This window comes from Salvelinus fontinalis, chromosome 36, assembly GCF_029448725.1.
Source record: "Salvelinus fontinalis isolate EN_2023a chromosome 36, ASM2944872v1, whole genome shotgun sequence".
Classification (NCBI taxonomy): domain Eukaryota; kingdom Metazoa; phylum Chordata; class Actinopteri; order Salmoniformes; family Salmonidae; genus Salvelinus; species Salvelinus fontinalis.
In genome coordinates, this window is record NC_074700.1 from 18932248 (window position 1) to 18958531 (window position 26284).

Sequence of the window (26284 nt, forward strand, 5' to 3'; positions counted from 1 at the left end):
GCCATGTACTTAAGGCTGATCTTGTCGGATTGTAGAGTTAACAAATGGTACAACACAAATCACCTGGACAGCTCCTCATCTTTTGGTTCCAGCATGACCTGACACAGACTGTCCCTGAGGCAGGACATGGCTCACAAGAAACGCACATCAACGCACATCACTGGTTCAGTGTCCAAAAAGAATGGAAGGTAGCTGTCTCATAAAAAGGTGATTCTGACAATGAAAAGTGGCATGTTTTTTTGTGAAATTCTCTGGTAGAGAAGGGCTGCTGTTCAGATATGTGTTAAGTGGGGTGGGGGGGGGGGGGGGGGGGGGGGGGGGGGGGACATCAGTGGGTGAACACTTATTTTCCCAGAAGCAAGACTTGGCTTGCTTCCCCTCAACTCTGGTATGTGGTCTCTCGAGTCACTTTCACTGAGCTCAGACCATATAAGATGTCTCTTACCATGATGCAGCAGACAGAATCTATACTGGAGACAAGAAGAGCAACTCAGCAAAGAAAAGTGTTGAACTCAGAAATTCACTGCAACTGAAGAAGAAGAAGAAGACTGCAGCTGGCTTACTGGTATACCTTCTGATACAACAGCCACACTGCAACTACAGTCTACAGAGTCAAGATCATCATGAATACTGCAATGACTGTTATTGTTCTTCTGGTCTGCTCAGACGTCATTTACATGATACAAGGTAACTGGCTTAAAAATCTGTCCGTAGAACTTTTGATAACAATTAGTACTATGTTTTAGTATTTAGTAGAACTTTGAACTTATACTAAGTGTACAAAACATTAAGGACACGTGGGAAGTTTTGGAGTCAAAATAGGCCAGCATCCCTGTGGAACACTTTCGACACCACGCCCTGACAAATTGAGGCTGTTCTGAGGGCAAAAAGACAATATTAGAAACGTGTCCTTAATGTTTTGTACACTCAGTGTATATCTAACTATAGAATTGTGGACTATGGGTGTGAACTATGTTTTTCATTTCTTACAATTTACAATAAAACTTTAAGTTCGGGATTCAATCTGTTTAACATTGTCGATAATGTGCCTTTTAAAGGCAATGTTACCTCATTGGATGAGATCATATTTATGGTACAATAAAAGCTCAAATGGAAATTACCTTTGAATGTCAAGCTCGCTGTAACATGGTTTCAGATTGAATCCCGCCTAAAACTAGCTTAGTAAATTGTTGATGAACGTAGAGGGAGACTGAAGTGTTTTCTTTGACTTTCTGATTTTTCTCTACAGGGAGAGGTATACTAAATCCTCGGTGCCGCTGTCCTAAAGTACATGCAGGGGGGGTGAATATCAGTTTAATCAGGACACTGACCTATTACCCTCCTCGCTCACACTGCTCTAAGGAAGAAGTCATGTGAGTTTTTATACCATACTGTGCTGTGCCGTACTGTACTGTAATGTAAGAAAATTAGATGCACGCTCTCCAAAATATATTTCAATTATTAATTTAATGAAACATCTCCCTCCCACCCACTCTTTTTCTTTTTCACCCACCCCTTCTCTCTCTCTCTCTCTCTCTCTCTCTCTCTCTCTCTCTCTCCCTCTGTCTCTCCATCAGTGTCACACTGAAAACCAGAGGTCCGCTCTGTCTCGACCCAAATGGGAAGTTTGCCAAAACACTGATTGAAAGACAAATCAAAGTGTGAGTTTTTGGATGTTTTATTGCACAGGTTATTTTATGAAGCCAGAATGATGTTATTATTTGAATTATTTTAGTAAATTTAGCTGATTGAATTAAATATTAATGTTTAAATATATATACACAACCATTCAAATGTTTGGGGTCACTTAGAAATGTCATTGTTTTTGAAAGAAAAGCACGAAGGCCAGCATCCCGGAGTCACCTCTTCATTGTTGACGTTGAGACTGGTGTTTTGCGGGTACTATTTAATGAAGCTGCCAGTTGAGGACTTGTGAGGTGTCTGTTTCTCAAACTAGACACTCTAATTTACTTGTCCTCTTGCTCAGTTGTGCACAAGGGCCTCCCACTCCTCTTTCTATTCTGGTTAGGGCCAGTGTGCGCTCTTCTGTGAAGGGACTAGTAGACAATGTTGTACGAGATCTTCAGTTTCTTGGCAAATTTTCGCATGGAATAGCATTCATTTCTCAGAACAAGAATAGACTGACGTGTTTCAGAAGAAAGTACTTTGTTTCTGTCCATTTTGAGCCTGTAATCGAACCCACAAATGCTGATACTCAACTAGTCTAAAGAAGGCCAGTTGTATTGCTTCTTTAAACTTTTTCTGCTGTGCTAACATAATTGCTAAAGGGTTTTCTAATGATCAATAAACTATTAAAATTATAAACGTGGATTAGCTAACACAACGTGCTATTGGAGTGATGGTTGCTGATAATGGGCCTCTGTACGCCTATGTAGATATTCCATTCAAAATCAGCAGCTTCCAGTTACAATAGTCATTCACAACATTAACATTGTCTACACTGTATTTCTCATCAATTTGATGTTATTTTAATGGACAATTTTTTGGGCTTCTATTTAAAAAACAATGACATTTCGAAGTGACCACAAACCTTTGAATGGTAGAGTACATATACTGTATATATATATAATTTTTATTTCATTTGATATATTGGGCTCCTGAGTGGCGCAGCGGTCTAAGGCACTGCATCTCAGGTCTTGAGGTGCTTGAGGTGTCACTACAGACTCCCTGGTTCGATTCCAGGCTGTATCAAAACTGGCCGTGATTGGGTGTCCCATAGGGCGGCGTACAATTGGCCCAGTGTTGTCCGGGTTTGGCCGGTGTAATCCGCCATTGAAATAAGAATTTGTTCTTAACTGACATGCCTAGTTAAATAATGTCATCTGTGTGTGCCATATAGATCATGGGCCATTTACAGGTACTACTGAACACTTGAGTATATGAGGGATACAAAGAATATTGAAAGGTGATGCTTCCACACAGGTGTGGTTCCTGAGCAATTAACATCCTGTCATGCATACAAATGCTGGGCAGGTCCAGTTATTTTGGCTACATAGTTATTCACCCATAGGATGACAATGCCACCATCCACAGGGCACGACTGGTCACTGAATGGTTTGATGAGAATGAAAACGAAGTAAACCATATGCCATGGCCGTCTCAGTCACTAGATCTCAATCCAATTGAAGACTTATGGGAGATTCTGGAGCGGCGCTAGAAACAGTGTTTTCCACCATCAACAACAAAACACCAAATTATGGAGTTTCTCATGGAATAATGACTTTGCATCCCTCCAATAGAGTTCCAGACACGTGTGGAATTTATCTCAAGGCAAGTTGAAGCTGTTCTGGCTCGTGGTTGCCCAACACCCCATTAAGAGAAAACAATGTTGTTGTTTCCTTGATTTTGTCAGTTACCTGTATTTTCCTCTAAATAAAGATGGTTTGAAGCTTAACAGAGTAAGGTACAGTATTGATTCTCCCATAAATATATTCTCCAATGAAGCTTAACAGAGTACACTATCTATTCTGACAAAAATATATTCTTCCATAAAGCTTAACAGAGTACAGGATCTATTCGGCCATAAATATAGTCTGCCATAAAGCTTATGTATTCTGCCACGTAACTCGGAGGGTTAATCAGCACACCTTCTTCTCTCCTACAGAAATCAACAGCGTCAGAAACAACACTCCATTGAGACTCTCTCCCCACATACCAACACTAGCACTTGATCACTCTTTGTCTGGCACTGGAAGCTGTGCCACACTGCAACCACTCTGCTGGCTTGCCTCTGAAGCGGGGTTGGCCCGGTTGGGCCTTGGATGGTAGACAACGACCAGAACAAATGGAGTTGGAGCGCCAGTAGGGGGCACTGTCCCCTCTGGTCCAAAGAGACTTCAATCAATGAGTCAGGACAGTGATGGGGACACTGCCCTAGAAAGTGGCTGTCCTTTAAATGTGTTTATTATTATTTATTTGTATATATTTCTATGTTTTATGTATATAGTATAGTATAGACATTAAGGAAGAACATAATAGTATTGTTGATATAAAACCTGTCTTTGATATATTTATTGTCATGTATTTAATTTTTGCAAATAAAACAAACAATAATAAGACATAGATGACTTGTTTTCTGAACAATTTGCTCAACAATTAGTTGTTTGTGTACTTAATCAAATAATGGATATACACATCACACCTTGAGCCCTGCACTAGAATTGTATTGTTGGTCAAAATTTCATTAAACTTTTAATGAAACAGTATACCTGTTCTGCCAAGTCTGTCTCTATGCCAAACCAGACCATAGCATCAACTCTCATACCCTATACGACATGCTCTACCAGACTGGACCATATCATATGAGTGTACAAAACATCAGGAATTCCTGCTCTTTCCATGATATGGTAGTACATGCCAGGCACACTGGTTTGTGTCAAGAACTGCAATTCTGCTGGGTTTTACATGGGCCAGCACCCCTGTGGAGCGCTAGTGTAAAAATATATTGCTGGTGGAAACCTACAATCACAAGTCCATCACCACCCACAGTACAACAGTGCGGCCAACACTGAGCTATAAAGACAAACATTAACAATCTGACTCAGCTAGATTAATTTGCCAGAGGATGTCTGACTGAAGAGACTATAGTGTTGTTGACATGGTCACACTGCTTCAAGCAACACACACCAGCCCTATTGGTTAGACCAACATAATCACACAACAAATGTTCACATTGTTCGAAAAAATCTCAGCCAGAGAATTAAAAAGAATGCATATTTTCCCTGAAACCTGGTCACTCCCAGAATTGGTCCTCCAACTTGACTCAGAGAAATGTCCCTTCAACTTGACTCAGAAAAATGTCCCTTCAACTTGACTCAGAGAAATGTCCCTTCAACTTGACTCAGAGAAATGTCCCTTCAACTTGACTCAGAGAAATGGCCCTTCAACTTGACTCAGAGAAATGGCCCTTCAACTTGACTCAGAGAAATGGCCCTTCAACTTGACTCAGAGAAATGGCCCTTCAACTTGACTCAGAGAAATGGCCCTTCAACTTGACTCAGAGAAGGCCGGTGACACTTCCTTTCAAGTGGTCCATATTATAGTGTAATTGCATGTGTAATTATACTGTAATGAGTACAGTAGTTCACTATAACAACTTACAATGTAATAACAAGATGTAGCTGCTAGTAATTGCGGTCTGTAATTACAGAAGTGTAACAACGAATGCTTGTTTCCATACTTGTTACAACTGGGCAAGTTTCCACCATATTCACCAACGTATACAGGACCTTACCCTTCCTGACAAACTGACCCTCATTTTCAAGCTTCCGGAAGTGTGATCCAGAGTACATGTAATATCTGCATAAGTGCAATGTAATTACTAGGTGTTACACTTCATTTTAACTAGCAAAATCCTGTGTATATTGAGGGGTACTTACTTGTAATTATAGGGTAACGATAGCAGGTGGTGGAAAGAGTACCCAATTGTCATACTTGACTAAAAGTAAGTAGAAAATAGAAGTAGTAGAAAATCGAGTAAAATCTAAAAGTATTTTGTTTTAAATATACAGTACTTATGTATCAAAAGTAAAATGCATTTCAAATTCCAGGCGGCACAATGTTCTTGTTTTATTAATTTATGGATAGAGTTGGAGCATGACCCTGGATAAGACAAAATACATTTACATTTGTCTGGTATAAAACAGTAGGATAAATACACATGTAGATAGAGTCCATTCCATAATTTACAAGTCCATAATTTACATAATTTACAAATGAAGCAACTGTGTTTAGTGAGTCCACCAGATCAGAGGCAGTAGGGATGACCACGGATGTTCTCGTGATAAATGTGTGAATTGGACCACTTTCCTGTTCTACTTAGCATTTGAAATGCAATGAGTACTTTTGCGTGTCAGGGAACATGTATGGAGTACAAAGTAAATCATTTTCTTTAGAACTGTAGTGGGGTTAAAGTAAAAGTTGTCAAAAATATACAGTACCAGTCAAAACTTTGGACACACCTACTCATTCAAGGGTTTTTCTTTATTTGTACTATTTTCTACATTGTAGAATAATAGTGAAGACATCAACACTATGAAATAACACATATGGAGTGATGTAGTAAACAAAAAGTGTTAAATAAATCAAAACATATTTTATATTTAAGATTCTTCAAAGTAACCACCCTTTGCCTAGATGACAGCTTTGCACACTCTTGGCATTCTCTCAGCCAGCTTCATGAGGTAGTCACCTGGAATGCATTTCAATTTTTATTTATTTATTTATTTCACCTTTATTTAACCAGGTAGGCAAATTGAGAACACGTTCTCATTTACAATTGCGACCTGGCCAAGATAAAGCAAAGCAGTTCGACACATACAACAACACATAGTTACACATGGAGTAAAACAAACATACAGTCAATAATACAGTGAAAGATAAGTCTATATACAATATGAGCAAGTGATGTGAGATAAGGGTGGTGAAGGCAAACAAAATATATATATAAATAAATAAAAATATAAAAAGGCCATGGTGGCGAAGTAAATACAATATAGCAAGTAAAAAAATAAAATAAAATAAAAAGTAGAGATAGTAGAGATAGAAAAAAGTAGAGATAGAAATAATGGGGTGCAAAGGAGCAAAATAAATAAATAAATAAATACAGTAGGTAAAGAGGTAGTTGTTTGGGCTAAATTATAGATGGGCTATGTACAGGTGCAGTAATCTATGAGCTGCTCTGACAGCTGGTGCTTAAAGCTAGTGAGGGAGATAAGTGTTTCCAGTTTCAGAGATTTTTGTAGTTCGTTCCAGTCAATGGCAGCAGAGAACTGGAAGGAGAGGCGGCCAAAGGAAGAATTGGTTTTGGGGGTGACCAGAGAGATATACCTGCTGAAGCGCGTGCTACAGGTAGGTGCTGCTATGGTGACCAGCGAGCTGAGATAAGGGGGGACTTTACCTAGCAGGGCCTTGTAGATGACCTGGAGCCAGTGGGTTTGACGACGAGTATGAAGCGAGGGCCAGCCAACGAGAGTGTACAGGTCGCAGTGGTGGGTAGTATATGGGGCTTTGGTAACAAAACGGATGGCACTGTGATAGACTGCATCCAATTTATTGAGTAGGGTTTTGGAGGCTATTTTGTAAATGACATCACCGAAGTCGAGGATTGGTAGGATGGTCAGTTTTACAAGGGTATGTTTGGCAGCATGAGTGAAGGATGCTTTGTTGAGGAATAGGAAGCCAATTCTAGATTTAACTTTGGATTGGATATGTTTGATGTGAGTCTGGAAGGAGAGTTTACAGTCTAACCAGACACCTAGGTATTTGTAGTTGTCCACATATTCTAAGTCCGAGCCGTCCAGAGTAGTGATGTTGGACAGGCGGGCAGGTGCAGGCAGCGATCGGTTGAAGAGCATATATTTAGTTTTACTTGTATTTAAGAGCAAATGGAGGCCACGGAAGGAGAGTTGTATGGCATTGAAGCTCGCCTGGAGGGTTGTTAACACAGTGTCAAAAGAAGGGCCAGAAGTATACAGAATAGTGTCGTCTGCGTAGAGATGGATCAGAGAATCACCAGCAGCAAGAGCGACATCATTGATATGTACAGAGAAGAGGGTCGGCCCAAGAATTGAACCCTGTGGCACCCCCATAGAGACTGCCAGAGGCCCGGACAACAGACCCTCCGATTTGACACACTGAACTCGATCAGAGAAGTAGTTGGTGAACCAGGCGAGGCAATCATTAGAGAAACCAAGGCTGTCGAGTCTGCCGATGACGATGTGGTGATTGACAGAGTCAAAAGCCTTGGCCAGGTCAATGAATACGGCTGCACAGTATTGTTTCCTATCGATGGCGGTTAAGATATCGTTTATGACCTTGAGCGTGGCTGAGGTGCACCCATGACCAGCTCTGAAACCAGATTGCATAGTGGAGAAGGTATGGTGAGATTCGAAATGGTCGGTAATCTGTTTGTTGGCTTGGCTTTCGAAGACCTTAGAAAGGCAGGGTAGGATGGATATAGGTCTGTAGCTGTTAGGGTCAAGAGTGTCCCCCCCTTTGAAGAGGGGATAACCGCAGCTGCTTTCCAATCTTTGGGAATCTCAGACGACACGAAAGAGAGGTTGAAAAGGCTAGTAATAAGGGTGGCAACAATTTCAGCAGATAGTTTTAGAAAGAAAGGGTCCAGATTATCTAGCCCGGCTGATTTGTAAGGGTCCAGATTTTGCAGCTCTTTCAGAACATCAGCTGACTGTATTTGGGAGAAAGAGAAATGGGGAAGACTTGGGCGAGTAGCAGAGGGGAGGGCAGTGCTGTTGACCGGGGTAGGGGTAGCCAGGTGGAAAGCATGGCCAGCCGTAGAAAAATGCTTGTTGAAATTCTCAATTATAGTGGATTTTTCGGTGGTGACAGTGTTTCCTATCTTCAGTGCAGTTGGAAGCTGGGAGGAGGTGTTCTTATTCTCCATTGACTTTACAGTGTCCCAGAACTTTTTTGAATTTGTGTTGCAGGAAGCAAATTTCTGTTTGAAAAAGCTAGCCTTGGCTTTTCTAACTGCCTGTGTATACTGGTTTCTAGCTTCCCTGAAAAGTTGCATATCACGGGGGCTGTTCGATGCTAATGCAGAACGCCATAGGATGTTTTTCTGTTGGTTAAGGGCAGTCAGGTCAGGAGAGAACCAAGGGCTATATCTGTTCCTGGTTCTAAATTTCTTGAATGGGGCATGCTTATTCAAGATGGTGAGGAAGGCATTTAAAAAAAATATCCAGGCATCCTCTACTGACGGGATGAGATCAATATCCTTCCAGGATACCTCGGCCAGGTCGATCAGAAAGGCCTGCTCGCTGAAGTGTTTCAGGGAGCGTTTGACAGTGATGAGTGGAGGTCGTTTGACCGCTGACCCATTACGGATGCAGGCAATGAGGCAGTGATCGCTGAGATCTTGGTTGAAAACAGCAGAGGTGTATTTGGAGGGCAAGTTGGTTAGGATGATATCTATGAGGGTGCCCGTGTTTACGGAATTGGGGTGGTACCTGGTAGGTTCATTGATAATTTGTGTGAGATTGAGGGCATCAAGTTTAGATTGTAGGATGGCTGGGGTGTTAAGCATGTTCCAATTTAGGTCGCCTAGCAGCACGAGCTCTGAAGATAGATGGGGGGCAATCAGTTCACATATGGTGTCCAGAGCACAGCTGGGGGCAGAGGGTGGTCTATAGCAGGCGGCAACGGTGAGAGACTTGTTTTTAGAGAGGTGGATTTTTAAAAGTAGAAGTTCAAATTGTTTGGGAACAGACCTGGATAGTAAAACAGAACTCTGCAGGCAATCTTTGCAGTAGATTGCAACACCGCCCCCTTTGGCCGTTCTATCTTGTCTGAAAATCTTGTAGTTGGGGATGAAAATGTCAGAATTTTTGGTGGTCTATCTAAGCCAGGATTCAGACACGGCTAAAACATCCGGGTTGGCAGAGTGAGCTAAAGCAGTTAACAAAACAAACTTAGGGAGGAGGCTTCTAATGTTAACATGCATGAAACTAAGCCTATTACGGTTACAGAAGTCATCAAAAGAGAGCGCCTGGGGAATAGGAGTGGAGCTAGGTACTGCAGGGCCTGGATTCACCTCTACATCACCAGAGGAACAGAGGAGGAGTAGGATAAGGGTACGGCTAAAAGCTATGAGAATTGGTCGTCTAGAACGGCTAGAACAGAGAGTAAAAGGACGTTTCTGGGGGCGATAAAATAGCTTCAAGGAATAATGTACAGACAAAGGTATGGTAGGATGTGAATACAGTGGAGGTAAACCTAGGTATTGAGTGATGATGAGAGAGATATTGTCTCTAGAAACAAAATTGAAACCAGGTGATGTCATCGCATATGTGGGTGGTGGAACTGAATGGTTGGATATGGTATAGTGAGCAGGGCTAGAGGCCCTACAGTGAAATAAGCCAATAAACACTAACCAGAACAGCAATGGACAAGGCATATTTACATTAAGGAGAGGCATGCTTAATCGAGTGATCAATAAGGGTCCAGTGAGTAGAGGTTGGTTGGGGTCACGGCGATCCAGACAGCTGGCCGGGTAGATGGCTATCGGTAGCAAGATAGCATAGGATGGAGGTCTATTTTTAGACACCTCGTGCGTTTCCGTCGGTAGATTAGTGGGGTTCCGTGTCTTGTAGAGGGGATCAATCCAATTGGCAAAATAGATATAGTGACCCAAGAGAAAAAATCAAAAAATTAAAAAATGTCCGATATACTTATTAAGATAGCAGCCGATAAGACAGCTAACGATTAGCGGGCCCCAGATGAGCGTTCAGGTAACGTCGCGACGGAGGTGCCAGTTGGATAACTCCCTCGGGCAGATAACGTCGGCAGTCAATCGTGAAGGCCCGGTGGGGCTCCGTATCTGCAGCAAAAAAAAACCCGGGTCCGGATAGGTGACTGTAGCCCAGGAATGGCTGATGGAACTCCTCAGCTGGCTAGCTCCGGAATAATTTAAGTTTGCTCCGGGATCGACGTAAGCCAATAGTCACACGGTTTGCAGCTAGCTAGCTGCGAAATCAAGGTGCAAATGTCCAGAGCCTGCGGCTGAAATCCGGGGAAACTGAGAGAAAGAAAAAAAAGGCCCGGTATGCTCCGGTCCGAGTCGCGTTGCACAAAAGTGCCGGTAGATTATCGAGCTAAAGGAATAGCTGATGACCACAAAACGTGGGCAGCTGAAACACCAACGCTAGCCAGCAAGCCGGCTAACTTCTGGGCAGCTTCAGATTAGCTTTTGGCTAGCTTTCGGCTAACTTCTGGTTAGCTTTCTGGCTAACTTCTGATTAGCCCCTGGTTAGCTTCCACTGTGGATTTTCAGATTTGAGGTAAATAATACTTTTTTTTGTTGTAATTGGTGAGGCGGGTTGCAGGAAAGCTTTTGTAGTTGAGTTCTTGGATAATAAAAAAATATATATAAGATATGCGAAGAAGGTGTAAATATATATATACAGGACAAGACAGTACGAGGACAAAAATGACGTCTGAACTGCTAAGCCATCTTGGAACCTAGATGGAACAATAAACACAACAACAACAAAAAGAAGAGGGAAAACGATTAAAAACGCTGGATTATACGGTAATTAATGATCAAAACCAGGTCGAATTAATGTTCTCGGCAAATTGAAAAGGTAATGCCGCGTTCACGTACTAGTAGATACTAGTGTGTAGATACAGGTGTGCCTTTGTTAAAAGTTAATTTGTGGAATTTGTGGAATTAGTTTGAGCTAATCAGTTGTGTTGTGACAAGGTAGGGGTATCAGGTTTGAAGGTAAGACCCAGATGCAGACTGTGTCAGAGTAACAATGTTTATTACAGCAACAGGGCAGGCAAACGACAGGTCAAGGCAGGCAGATGTCAATAATCCAGAGGTGGGGCAAAGGTACAGCACGGCAGGCACGCTCAGGGTCAGGGGCAGGCAGAGGGGTCAGGCAGGCGGGCTCAGAGACAGGACAGGCAAGGGTTAAAACCAGGAGGGTGAGAAAAAAAGAGACTGGGGAAAAGCAGGAGCTGAGACAAAAACGCTAGTTGACTTCACAAACAAGACGAACTGGCAACAGACAAACAGAGAACACCGGTATAAATACACAGGGGATAATGGGGAAGATGGGCGACACCTAGAGGGGGTGCAAATGATAAGTTCATTAGAGTTACCAGCCTCAGACATTGCAGCTCAAATAAATGCTTCATAGATTTCCAGAAACAGAAACATCTCAACATAAACTGTTCAGAGGAGACTGAGTGAATCAGGTCTTCACGGTCAAATTGCTGCCACTGTATCTTCCTATTGTCTCGGCCTTAGGCCTATAAAGTATCGTCGCAGTGTCAAGGCATATGAACTAACAGGTTATAGAGCAAACACAATTATCACAACACATAGGTTGTAATATGGCTTTTTTTACCTGGCTTGTCTTCCACAGTGATTTTACCCACGCACTGCTACGCTTTTAGAAACGTAAAATATAGGATAAGGTTGTCAGGATGGGTAATGTACTGTATAAGTACACAATCATTACAAATAAGTACCCAAATAAGTACCCTGCAAGAAACACTTCATTTTATAGCTAAATCCTGTGCAACTCAACAATTTAACCCATATTTATTTTGGGGATAAGTGATAGCAACAGCATTGACTGGAGATCTATTTTGAACAGTGCACATTCATGAGTAAGTAATTAGAGCCTACTGAGCATATAGTCTGTCATCTCAGACACCCAGTGCATCCACAAAGGATCCCAACCTTTGTCAGTTTTTATTCATTGGATGAAGATGAGATGAAGCAAAACAATAAGTTGGTGAATTTAGTGGTAATTTAGTGGTAAGCTGCCCAGTTGTAACAAGCATGGGAACGAGAATTTGTTGTTACAATAATTTGTTGTTACATTTCTTCAGTGACAGCAATCCCTACATTACATTTTGTTATTACACTGTAACTATGAGTTGTTACAGTTAACTACAATACTTGTTACAGTGTAATTACACATATTACTACACTGTAACAAGGACCCCTTTAAAGTAAGTGATACCAAATGGCCCTTCAACTTGACTCAGATAAATGGCCCTTAAACCTTGTCCAGGACAGGAGACCAATGATGGAAAGCTACTGAAGTGGACACAGAGTTGCAGTGAAGCTGGATAGACAGTTTAAAAACTGTTCAGAGTTTGATTTGAATAAATTACTGTATTTCTCTTAACTATTGCTGGTTAGAGAAGGAGCTATCGTGATGGTGTGTCCATTAAAATACAAATAGGTTGTATTTAACAAGTGAGAAAGGGCAAGTGTGAGGAATTTCATACAGATAGCTACAAGTAACTGCCAAAATAAATGCATGGTATATTCAAATGCCAGGCATGTTACTAATCATGTCATTGTTACATTGCATGAACATACAGTAGACCAAGTCAAAGTGTTCATATATTTGGGAGTGCGGGCTGATGACAAGCTGAGCTTCACTATTCATGTGGATAACTTAAATGAAGCTCAAGCTGAGAATAGGTTTTTATTACCGGCATAAGGCTTGTTTTTCTCTGGAGGTTAGGAAGGAGCTGGTACGATGTACATTACTGGCGGTTACAGATTTTAGTAAATATATATATATATGCAGGCCTCAACCACTACACTGAGTGTACTTGACTCAGTATATCATGCGGCCCTCGGGTTCATTAACAGTCAAAAATGTCTAACACATCATTGTGATCTCTACAGAGCCGTTGGCTGGTGTCAACGGGTGTATAGAGGTGAAGTCAGGTGCAGGAGAGTAGAGTGATATAAACAGGTGTATTAGAGGTGAAGTCAGGTGCAGGAGAGTAGAGTGATATAAACAGGTGTATTAGAGGTGAAGTCAGGTGCAGGAGAGTAGAGTGATATAAACAGGTGTATTAGAGGTGAAGTCAGGTGCAGGAGAGTAGAGTGATATAAACAGGTGTATTAGAGGTGAAGTCAGGTGCAGGAGAGTAGAGTGATGTAAACAGGTGTATTAGAGGTGAAGTCAGGTGCAGGAGAGTAGAGTGATATAAACAGGTGTATTAGAGGTGAAGTCAGGTGCAGGAGAGTAGAGTGATATAAACAGGTGTATTAGAGGTGAAGTCAGATGCAGGAGAGTAGAGTGATGTAAACAGGTGTATTAGAGGTGAAGTCAGGTGCAGGAGAGTAGAGTGATGTAAACAGGTGTATTAGAGGTGAAGTCAGGTGCAGGAGAGTAGAGTGATATAAACAGGTGTATTAGAGGTGAAGTCAGGTGCAGGAGAGTAGAGTGATGTAAACAGGTGTATTAGAGGTGAAGTCAGGTGCAGGAGAGTAGAGTGATATAAACAGGTGTATTAGAGGTGAAGTCAGGTGCAGGAGAGTAGAGTGATATAAACAGGTGTATTAGAGGTGAAGTCAGGTGCAGGAGAGTAGAGTGATGTAAACAGGTGTATTAGAGGTGAAGTCAGGTGCAGGAGAGTAGAGTGATGTAAACAGGTGTATTAGAGGTGAAGTCAGGTGCAGGAGAGTAGAGTGATATAAACAGGTGTATTAGAGGTGAAGTCAGGTGCAGGAGAGTAGAGTGATGTAAACAGGTGTATTAGAGGTGAAGTCAGGTGCAGGAGAGTAGAGTGATATAAACAGGTGTATTAGAGGTGAAGTCAGGTGCAGGAGAGTAGAGTGATATAAACAGGTGTATTAGAGGTGAAGTCAGGTGCAGGAGAGTAGAGTGATGTAAACAGGTGTATTAGAGGCGAAGTCAGGTGCAGGAGAGTAGAGTGATGTAAACAGGCGCACTTTAATTTTAGTTCCAAAAACGAGAGCACTACATACATCAAATGTGCTCAAAACACGGATCATACAAAAATAAAGCACCACAATAACATGAAACAATTACACACAAAACATGATGGGAAACACAGGGTTAAATACAAGTAGATTGATTGGGGAAATGAAAACCAGGTGTGTATGGAAACAAGACAAGACAAATGGATATATGAAAAATGGAGCGGCGATGGCTTAAGCCGGTGACGTGGATCGCCGAACGCCGCCCGAACAAGGAGTGGAGCCGACTTCGGCGGACAGCTGGTCGTCATTGACCTTGCGTAGGCTTAAACACTGGAACACACTTATTTAAAAGCCATCAGGGGTAAAATGCCACTTTATTCTTTTTTAATCAGTCCAGTAAATAAATATAAATGACGGTCCCATTCTCATTTGCTTTAACAGTACCAAGAATTAGAACAGTTCATGGTAGAAATAGTTTTAGTTACTCAGCTTCATGGTCCTGGGATTCTCTCCTGAACATTGATGATGTAGTCACGTTGGTGGAGTTTAAACACTTGATCGATGTAAATATCATAGAAGACTGTAATTGTCTTCAGGACAGTTTTTTTTAGTTATGATATTCGTGTTTTTTTAATGTAATATATAATAGTTGTACTGTATGTGTGTTTGTTTAATCTTGTGTTAGTGTATGTAAGTTGTTTTGTCTGACCCCCTGCTGCTGTTGGACCAGGTCTCTCTTGAAAAATAGATTTTATCTCAATGAGAAAAACCTGTATAAATAAAGAAAGGAAGCACCAACCAAGTGTGATGAAGTGTCTTCAGTGCATCGGGGCATAGATTGTACAAGTCTGTTTCCCTGCACACAGACACACACAAACAAACGCACACACACTTCCCGAACATAACACCCGTATCAGTTTTGCAACTCTGAGGACATGGTAAGCTATCAAGGACAAACGCCTCAACCATGCTTGAAAGTAGTGGGTGGTTTAGTAATGCTTCCAATGAAAGACTGATAAGCTATTTGTCCTTGGAAATAAGAAATATCAGTGTCATCCATAGGTGTTGTTTGAGTCACAGCGATGTCACTGGCGGGATTTGAACCCAGGTCTCCCACAGAAGAAGCCAACGTCTTAGTTGTTAGTCCAATAGGAAATTCCTTATTATGAATCACATCTGCTACAGTAACTCAGAGAAATAATTTAAAGTGGCAATGCTCTTCCCTTCATTGAACTGAGTTGCTATTTATTGAGTCACAGGGACAGTCAGTAGATTGTCCTCGCAAGGCACACACACTCACAGACAGACAAATTACCTTCATTTTAGTTTGTTTTGGGAGTGTTTAAACAAACCATGATTTAATAATTCCAGGGCTTTTCTTTCCGACATGGTGGAATGTCGATATTTAAATCCTAGCACCCTTTGTGCAGCTGATTCATAAGTGTTTAGAAGTAGAGAACAGTGTTGCAACATATTTCCTCCCTCTGAAACTCACAAAAATTCTATGACTCCAGAATTGTTTATTTAGCCTTTATTTAACTATGTCATGCCCTGATCTGTTTCACCTGTCTTGGTGATTGTCTCCACACACCTCCAGGTGTCTCCTGTTTTTCCCCGTTAGTCCCCGGTGTATTTATCCCAGTGTTTCCTGTCTCTCTGTGCCAGTTCATCTTGATTTGCCAAGCAACCAGCTCCTATTTTTCCCAGTCTGTTTTTCTCCTAGCCCTCCTGGTTTTGACCGTTGCCTGTCCTGACGACGACTCCGCCTGCCTGACAACTCTGCCTGTTCTGACCTCAAGCCTGGCTATCGCCTTGTACAGTTTGAACTCTCGCCTGTCCCCGGCCTGCCTTTTGCCTACCCCTTTTTGTATAATAAATATTGGAGCTCAACCATCTGCCTCCTGTGTCTGCATTTGGGTCTCGCCTTGTGCCCTCATGAACTAGTCAAGTCAGTTAAGAACAAATTCTTATTTTACAATGATGCCCTACCCCGGCCAAACCCTCACCTAACCTGTAAGACACTGGGCCAATTGTGCGCCGCCTTGTGGGAGTCCCAATCACAGCCGGTTGTGTCTCACTAGAAAGTGCCTTCCCATCCTCAGACCTCAACACACGTCACTGGTTCAGTGTCGATACAGGATGGAAGGAAGATGTCTCATTAAATGGTGATTCTGACAATGAAAAGTGGCAAGTTTTTTGAGAAATTCTCTAGTAGAGGAGGGCTGCTGTTCAGACATGCATTATGTGGGAGGGGAGGAGAGGGGAGATGAGTGGGTGAACACTAATGTTACCAGATGCAGGACTTGGCGTGCTTCCCGTCCACTCTGGTATGTGGTCTCTCGAGTCACTTTCACTGAGCTCAGACCATATAAGATGTCTCTTACCATGATGCAGCAGACAGAATCTATACTGGAGACAAGAAGAGCAACTCGGCAAAGAAAAACTGTTGAACTCAGAAATTCACTGCAACTGAAGAAGAAGAAGAAGACTGCAGCTGGCTTACTGGTATACCTTCTGATACAACAGCCACACTGCAACTACAGTCTACAGAGTCAAGATCATCATGAATACTGCAATGACTGTTATTGTTCTTCTGGTCTGCTCAGACGTCATCTACATGATACAAGGTAACTGGCTTAAAAATCTGTCCGTAGAACTTTTGATAACAATTAGTACTATGTTTTAGTATTTAGTAGAACTTTGAACTTATACTAAGTGTACAAAACATTAAGGACACGTGGGAAGTTTTGGAGTCAAAATAGGCCGGCATCCCTGTGGAACACTTTCGACACCACGCCCTGACAAATTGAGGCTGTTCTGAGGGCAAAAAGACAATATTAGAAACGTGTCCTTGATGTTTTGTACACTCAGTGTATATCTAACTATAGAATTGTGGACTATGGGTGTGAACTATGTTATTCATTTCTTACAATTTACAATAAAACTTTAAGTCTGTGATTCAATCCGAATAACATTGTCGATAATGCGCCTTTTAAAGGCAATGTTACCTCATTGGCTGAGATCATATTTATGGTACAATAAAAGTTCAATTGGAAATTACCTTGGAATGTCAAGCTCGCTGTAACATGGTTTCAGATTGAATCCCGCCTAAAACTAGCTTAGTAAATTGTTGATGAACGTAGAGGGAGACTGAAGTGTTTTCTTTGACTTTCTGATTTTTCTCTACAGGGAGAGGTATACTAAATCCTCGGTGCCGCTGTCCTAAAGTACATGCAGGGGGGGTGAATATCAGTTTAATCAGGACACTGACCTATTACCCTCCTCGCTCACACTGCTCTAAGGAAGAAGTCATGTGAGTTACTATACTATACAGTGCTGTACTGTATTGTACTATATGGTACTTAAAGAAAATTATATGTAAACTCTCCAAAATATATATTTCAATGATTAATTTAATTTAAACATCTGTCCCCCCACTCTTTTTCTTTCTCATCCCCTCTTCTCTCTCTCTCTCTCTCTAAGTGTCACACTAAAAACCGAAGGTTCGCTCTGTCTCGACCCAAATGGGAACTTTGCCAAAACACTGATTGAAAGGCAAACCAAAGCGTGAGTTTATGGATGTATTTTATTGCACAGACTATTTTATTAAATTTAGTTGTTTGAATGAACTATTCAAATTTAAATATATATACATATATTTAAAATTGTATATAATTTTATTTAAAATGTACTGCATCTATGTGCTCCATATAGATAATGGGCCGTTTACAGGTAACTCCCAAAATAAAGGAAACACTTGAGTAAATGAGGTATACAAAGAATATTAAAAGCAGGTGCTTCCACACAGGTGTGGCTCAACCAAGCAATTCATAAGCAATTAACATTCCATCATAATTAGGGTCATGTATAAAAAAGCTGGGCAGGTCCAGTTGCCCATTATTTAGTCTGTCAAGGTTATGCCCCCTTAGGATGACAATGCCCCCATCCATAGGACACGACTGGTCACTGAATAGTTTGATGAGAATGAAAACGAAGTAAACCATATGCCATGGCCGTCTCAGTCACTAGATCTCAATCCAATTGAACACTTATGGGAGGTTCTGAAGCGGCGCTTGAGACAGTGTCCACCACCATCAACAAAACACCAAATTATGGAGTTTCTCATGGAATAATAATGTTGCATCCCTCCAATAGAGTTCCAGACACGTGTGGAATTTATCTCAAGGCACGTTGAAGCTGTTCTGGCTCGTGGTTGCCCAACACCCCATTAAGAGAAAACAATGTTGTTGTTTCCTTGATTTTGTCAGTTACCTGTATTTTCCCTGAATTAAATATGGTTTGAAGCTTAATAACAGTGTAGGGTACAGTATTGATTAGTCCACAAATACAGTTGAAGTCGGAAGTTCACGTACACCTTAGCCAAATACATTTAAACTCTGTTTTTACAATTCCTGACATTTAATCCTTGTAAAAATTCCCTGTCTTAGGTCAGTTAGTATCATCACTTTATTTTCAGAATGTGAAATGTCAAAATAACAGTAGAGAGAATGATTTATTTCAGCTTTTATTTCTTTCATCACATTCCCAGTGGGTGAGAAGTTTACATACACTCAATTAAATTTGGTAGCATTGCCTTTAAATTGTTTAACTTGGGTCAAACGTTTCGGGTAGCCTTCCACTAGCTTCCCACAATAAGTTGGGTGAATTTTGGCCCATTCCTCCCGACAGAGCTTTTGTAGCTGAGTCAGGTTTGTAGGCGTCCTTGCTCACACATGCTTTTTCAGTTCTGCCTACAAATATTCTATAGGTTTGAGGTCAGGGCATTGTGATGGCCACTCCAATACCTTGACTTTGTTGTCCTTAAGCCATTTTGCCACAACTTTGGAAGTATGCTTGGGGTCATTGTCCATTTGGAAGACCCATTTGCAACCAAGCTTAACTTCCTAACTGATTTCTTTAGATGCTTCAATATATCCACATAATTGTCCTTTCTTATGATGCCATCTATTTTGTGAAGTGCACCCCCACAACATGATGCTGCCACCCCCGTGCGTTACAGTTGGGATGGTGTTCTTCGGCTTTTAAGCCTCCCCCCTTTTCCTCCAAACATAATGATGGTCATTATGGCCAAACAGTTCTATTTTTGTTTCATCAGACCAGAGGACATTTCTCCAAAAAGTATGATCTTTGTCCCCATGTGCAGTTGCGAACCGTAGTCTGGCTTTTTTATGGCGGTCTTGAAGCAGTGGCTTTTTCCTTGCTGAGCGGCTTTTCAGGTTATGTCGATTTAGGACTCGTTTTACTGTGGATATAGATACTTTTGTACCTGTTTCATCCAGCATCTTCACAAGGTCCTTTGCTGTTGTTCTGGGATTGATTTGCACTTTTTGCATCAAAGTATGTTCATCTCTAGGAGACAGAATGTGTCTCCTTCCTGAGCGGTATGACGGCTGCGTGGTCCCATGGTGTTTATATTTGCGTACTATTGTTTGTACAGATGAACGTGGTACCTTCAGGCGTTTGGAAATTGCTCCCAAGGATGAACCAGACTTGTGGAGGTCTACAATTTTTTGTCTGAGGTCTTGGCTGATTTCTTTGATTTTCCCATGAGGTCAAGCAAAGAGGCACTGCGTTTGAAGGTTGGCCTTGAAATACATTCACAGGTACACCTCCAATTGACTCAAATGATGTCAATTAGCCTATCAAAAGCTTCTAAAGACAATTTTCCAAGCTGGTTAAAGGCACAGTCAAATTAGTGTATGTGAACTTCTGACTCACTGGAATTGTGATACAGTGAATTATAAGTGAAATAATCTGTCTGTAAATAATTGTTGGAAAATATACTTGTGTCATGCACAAAGTAGATGTCTTAACCGACATGCCAAACTATAGTTTGTTAACAAAATATTTGGGGAGTGGTTGACTCCAACCTAAGTGTATGTAAACTTCCGACTTCAACTCTATATTCTTCCATAAAGTTTAACAGAGTACACAATTTAATCTGCCAAAAAGATATTCTTCCATAAAGCTTAACAGAGTATAGAATCTATTCGGCCGTAAATATAGTCTGCCATAAAGCTTATGTATTCTGCCACGTAACTCAGAGGGTTAATCAGCACACCTTCTTCTCTCCTACAGAAATCAACAGCGTCAGAAACAACACTCCATTGAGACTCTCTCCCCACATACCAACACTAGCACTTGATCACTCTTTGTCTGGCACTGGAAGCTGTGCCACACTGCAACCACTCTGCTGGCTTGCCTCTGAAGCGGGGTTGGCCCGGTTGGGCCTTGGATGGTAGACAACAACCAGTACAAATGGTGTTGGAGCGCCAATAAGAGGCACTGTCCCCTCTGGTCCAAAGACACTTCAATCAATGAGTCAGGACAGTGATGGGGACACTGCCCTACAAAGTGGCTGTCCTTTTAATGTGTTTATTATATGTATGTATTTATATTTTTTATATATACAGTATAGATATTAAGGAATAATGTAATAGTATTTTTGATATAAAACCTGTCTTTGATATATATTTTTTCAAATAAAACAAACAATTATAGGACATAGATTACTTGTTTTCTCAACAATGTATACTTAATCAAAAAATGGATATATACATATCACACCTTGAGCACTGCATTATGATTGTATTGTTGGTCAAATGTAGTTTATTTAATTAAACTTTTAATTAAACAGTATATCTGTTTTTCCAAGGTTGTCTCTACGCCATAACATAACATAGCATCAGCTTTCATACCCTATATGCCATGCTCTACCAGACTGTACCATATATATACAGTGGTGCAATAAAGTATTTTGTCAGCCACCAATTGTGCAACTTCTCCCAATTAAAAACATGAGAGAGGCCTGTGATTTTCATCATAAGTACACTTCAACTATGACAGACAAAATGAGAAAGAAAAATCCAGAAAATCACATTGTAGGATTTTTAATGAATTTATTTGCAAATTATGGTGGAAAATAAGTATTTGGTCACCTACAAACAAGCAAGATTTCTGGCTCTCACAGACCTGTAACTTCTTCTTTAAGAGGCTCCTCTGTCCTCCACTCGTTACCTGTATTAATGGCACCTGTTTGAACTTTTTATCAGTATAAAAGAAACCTGTCCACAACCTCAAACAGTCACACTCCAAACTCCACTACGGCCAAGACCAAAGAGCTGTCAAAGGACACCAGAAACAAAATTGTAGACCTGCACCAGGCTGGGAAGACTGAATCTGCAATAGGTAAGCAGCTTGGTTTGAAGAAATCAACTATGGGAGCAATTATTAGGAAATGGAAGATATACAAGACCACTGATAATCTCCCTTGATCCGGGGCTCCACGCAAGATCTTACCCCGTGGGGTCAAAATGATCACAAGAACGGTGAGCAAAAATCCCAGAACCACACGGGGGGGACCTAGTGAATGACCTGCAGAGAGCTGGGACCAAAGTAACAAAGCCTACCATCAGTAACACACTACGCTGCCAGGGACTCAAATCCTGCAGTGCCAGACGTGTCCCCCTGCTTAAGTCAGTACATGTCCAGGAGTGTCTGAAGTTTGCTAGAGAGCATTTGGATGATCCAGAAGAAGATTGGGAGAATGTCATATGGTCAGATGAAAAAAATATATAACTTTTTGGTAAAAACTCAACTCGTCGTGTTTGGAGGACAAAGAATGCTGAGTTGCAGCCAAAGAACACCATACCTACTGTGAAGCATGGGGGTGAAAACATCATGCTTTGGGGCTGTTTTTCTGCAAAGGGACCAGGACGACTGATCCGTGTAAAGGAAAGAATGAATAGGGCCATGTATCGTGAGATTTTGAGTGAAAACCTCCTTCCATCAGCAAGGGCATTGAAGAAGAAACGTGGCTGGGTCTTTCAGCATGACAATGATCCCAAACACACTGCCCGGGCAACGAAGGAGTGGCTTCGTAAGAAGCATTTCAAGGTCCTGGAGTGGCCTAGCCAGTCTCCAGATCTCAACCCCATAGAAAATCTTTGGAGGGAGTTGAAAGTCCGTGTTGCCCAGCAACAGCCCCAAAACATCACTGCTCTAGAGGAGATCTGCATGGAGGAATGGGCCAAAATACCAGCAACAGTGTGTGAAAACCTTGTGAAGACTTACCCAACAAAGGGTATATAACAAAGTATTGAGATAAACTTTTGTTATTGACCAAATACTTATTTTCCACCATAATTTGCAAATAAATTCATTAAAAATCCTACAATGTGATTTTCTGGGGGGTTTTTTCTCATTTTGTCTGTCATAGTTGAAGTGTACATATTAAGAAAATGACAGGCCTCTCATCTTTTTAAGTGGGAGAACTTGCACAATTGGTGGCTGACTAAATACTTTTTTTGCCCCACTGTATACACTGACTGTACAAGACATTAGGAACACATTCCTAATATTGAGTTGGACCACCTTTTGCCCTCAGTACATGCTCAATTCATCAGAGGCATGGACGCTACAAGGTTTGCAAAGCGTTTCACAGGGATGCTGGCCCATGTTGACTCCAGTGCTTTCCACAGTTGTTTCAAGTTGGCTGGATGTCCTTTAGGTGGTGGACCATTCTTGATACACACAGCAAAATGTTGAGTATGGAAATCCCAGCAGCGTTGCAGTTCTTGACACACTCAAATTGGTGCGCCTGGCAAATACTACCATAACCCGTTCAAAGGCACATAAATATTTGTCTTGCCCATTCACCCTCTGAATGGCACACATACAAAATCCATGTCTCAATTGTCTCAATGCTTAAAAATCTGTCTCCTCCCCTTCATCTACACTGATTGAAGTGGATTTAATAAGTGATAAGGGATCATAGCTTTCACCGGGATTCACCTGGGCAGTCTATGTCATGGAAAGAGCAGGTGTTCTTAATGTGTTATACACTCAGTGTTTATACCATACCACCATATCATACTATAAACCACACCAGCATATCATACTATGTACAGTGCATTTGGAAAGTATTCTGACCCCTTGACTTTTTCCACATTTTGTTACATTACAACCTTATTCTAAAATGGATGAAATATTTTTTTTATCATCTATTTACGCACAATATCCCATAATGACAAAAGGGAAAACAGGTTTTTACACATTTTTGCAAATGTATAGAAAATTAAAAACAGAAAAAAACAGAAATACCTTATTTACATAAGTATTCAGACCCTTTGCTATGAGACTCAAAATTGAGCTCAGGTGCATCCTGTTTCCATTGATCATACTTGAGATGTTTCTACAACTTCATTAGAGTCCACCTGTGGTAAAATCAATTTATTGGACATGATTTGGAAGCGCACACACCTGTCTATATAATATCCCACAGTTGACAGTGCATGTCATAGCAAAAACCAAGCCATGGTTTGGCACAGAGAGATCTTTGATGAAAACCTTCTCCATAGCGCTCAAGACCTCAGACTGGGGCAAAGATTCATCTTCCAACAGGACGATGACCCTAAGAACACAGGCAAGACAATGCAGGAGTGGTTTTGGGACAAGTCTCTGAATGTCCATGTGCAGCCCAGCCAGAGCCCAGACATGAACCCGATCAAACATCTCTGGAGAGACCTGAAAATAGCAGTGTAGCGTCACACCCCATTCAACCTGACAGAGCTTGAGAGAATCTGCAGAGAAGAATGGGAGAAACTCCCCAAATACAGGTGTGCCAAGCTTGTAGCGTCATACCCAAGAAGACTTGAGGCTGTAATCTCTGCTTCAACCAGATTCCTTTGTAGCTTTGCTCGTCTTGCTTACCAGATGTCTGAGTGAAGAGACGATAAGGTTGTTGACAGGGATACTCTGCATCAGCAACCCTATTGGTGAGACAAGTGTTTCTTTATTCTGTTCCTGAGGACCCAAAGGGGTGCACATCTTAGTTTTTGAGCTAGCACTAAAAACGAATCAAAGGTTTGATGATTAGATTAGTGGAATCAGGTAAGTAATGCTAGTAGTGCTGAGATGAAGGTAGACTGTACGTGGAGTCAGAGGGGCTTAACGGGCATGATACACTAGCACAGGATGCCGCGTGGTGAAATACCGCTTCCCATTCATTTCAATGGAAGGAAAGCAGTGAGAAGAGGAGAGGGCAGGGGACCTTTGGGTGGTGCAAAAGTGGCGTGGAAGGCAGTGAAAAATAAACTTTTCCTAACTTTATGCAAATCACCAGCGGCGACGACCAATCATATCGAGTGGTTCCCATGATGAATTTTACGCTATGCGACCCAAGGCTGGAGACTTTCTTCAGCAAAGATGGCTGACAAAAATACTAGGATGGAAGCAAATGTAAGTGATTATAATGTCATAACGAATCATGCAAAAAATCTACATTTGACAGGAATATGTTAGTTAATGTAGAGACAAACGATTATGCATATTTTTTTATCATGATAATTAATGAAAATTGCAATTTAGCAAGTTAGCTGACTAGCTAACATTAGTCAGCTAGCTGGCTAGATTTATGGGTGTTGTGACATGAGTATGACATTGTAATTCTGGTTGTTTAATGTTTTAGGGACTCCTGAAACAACCAACAAATCAGGCTGTCATCTTCTGAAACAGTGGATGTAAAGAATCTAGCTAGCTAAAGCATTTACTGCAAATCTAATGTACAATTTTGTAAGCGTGCCTTGCTGATATTTGCCATGCAATGCAGATAGATGAAATAACGTAGCTAGCTATGTCCTTGCTTATTGTGCAGTGGAAGATAAAAAATACCTGAAAGCCTATGAATGTGTAGCTAGCTATCTAGCCGAACTGTGTATGGACCCAAACGTTTGGTATACATATTAGTTCAGAACCTAGCTATGAACCTCAGCTATCATAGCCAACTTCAAAACAGTCTGAATGACATTAATGGAGCCTATGGATTGAGTAGAATATAATATAACTCTGTGCCAAGCATGAAAGTCATATAAACATGTCGTTATTGCCATGCATGAGATCCCCACATTGTAGCCTGTAGCTTTAATATATTCACTGATCATGTTTTCTACCTTGGCAAATAAAGGTGTGTGGAGTAAAGGTGGTCTTGAATTTTTTTCCTACTGGTTGCACATGTAACATGCTGGTCGAAATTAGATGAAACAGATTTAAGTTTGAACTAAACTACCTACATTTAAACTACCCAGCCACTAGGAGCGCCGCTTCTGGATGAGCATTTTCTTGTTTGCTTATGGCCTTATACAGCTGATTGAGTGCAGTCTAGCACAGACTGGAATATGTTCCGGGATTCATCCAATGGCATTGAGGAGTATACCACCTCAGTCATCGTGTTCATCAATAAGTGCATCGACGACGTCCCCACTGGATTAAAGGCAACATCCGCATCGAGCTAAAGGCTAGTGCTGCCGCTTTCAAGGAGCGGGACACTAATCCAGACGCTTATAACAAATCCCGCTATGCCCTCAGATGAACCATCACACAAGCAAAGTGTCATTAAAGGATTAAGATTGAATCCTACTACACCGGCTCTGACGCTCGTCAGATGTGGCAGGGCTTGAAAACTATTATGGACTACAAAGGGAAACCCAGCCGCAAACTGCCTAGTGACGCCTTTTATGCTCGCTTCGAGGCAAGCAACACTGAAGCATGCATGAGAACATCAGCTGTTCTGGACAAGAGTGTGATAACGCTTTCAGTGGCCAATGTGAGCAAGACCTTTAAACAGGTCAACATTCACAAAGCCACGAGGCCTGACGGATTACCAGGACGTGTACTCAAAGCATGCCCGGACCAACTGGCAAAAGTGTTCACTGACATTTTCATCCTCTCCCTGACCGAGTCTGTAATACCTACATGTTTCAAACAGACCACCATAGTCCAAGTGCCCAAGAAAGCGAAGGTAACCTGCCTAAATGATTACCGCCCCGTGGCACTCATGTCGGTAGCCATGAATTACTTTGAAAGGCTGGTCATGGCTCACATCAACAGCATCCTCCCGGATACCCTAGACCAACTCCAATTCGCATACCACCCCAACAGATCCACAGATGAATATCAATCGCACTCCACACTGCCCTTTCCCACCTGGACAAAAGGAACACCTATGTGAGAATGCTGTTC

The 26284-nt window shown here is 41.5% G+C and overlaps 2 protein-coding genes across 2 annotated transcripts; both read left to right on the plus strand.

Moving 5' to 3' along the window:
* Window positions 1–476: 476 nt before the first annotated feature.
* LOC129835805 (growth-regulated alpha protein-like) lies at window positions 477–3947 on the plus strand. The gene is made up of 4 exons (XM_055901583.1): window positions 477–687; window positions 1250–1373; window positions 1578–1661; window positions 3626–3947. Exons 1-4 carry the CDS (start codon window positions 624–626, stop codon window positions 3690–3692), a joined length of 339 nt encoding a protein of 112 aa, XP_055757558.1. The 5' UTR covers window positions 477–623; the 3' UTR covers window positions 3693–3947.
* Window positions 3948–16613: 12666 nt separating this feature from the next.
* On the plus strand, window positions 16614–20964 carry LOC129835804 (growth-regulated alpha protein-like). Its single transcript, XM_055901582.1, has 4 exons — window positions 16614–16872; window positions 17435–17558; window positions 17729–17812; window positions 20345–20964. The coding sequence occupies exons 1-4, from the start codon at window positions 16809–16811 to the stop codon at window positions 20409–20411; spliced, it is 339 nt and encodes a 112-aa protein (XP_055757557.1). The 5' UTR covers window positions 16614–16808; the 3' UTR covers window positions 20412–20964.
* Window positions 20965–26284: the final 5320 nt, after the last annotated feature.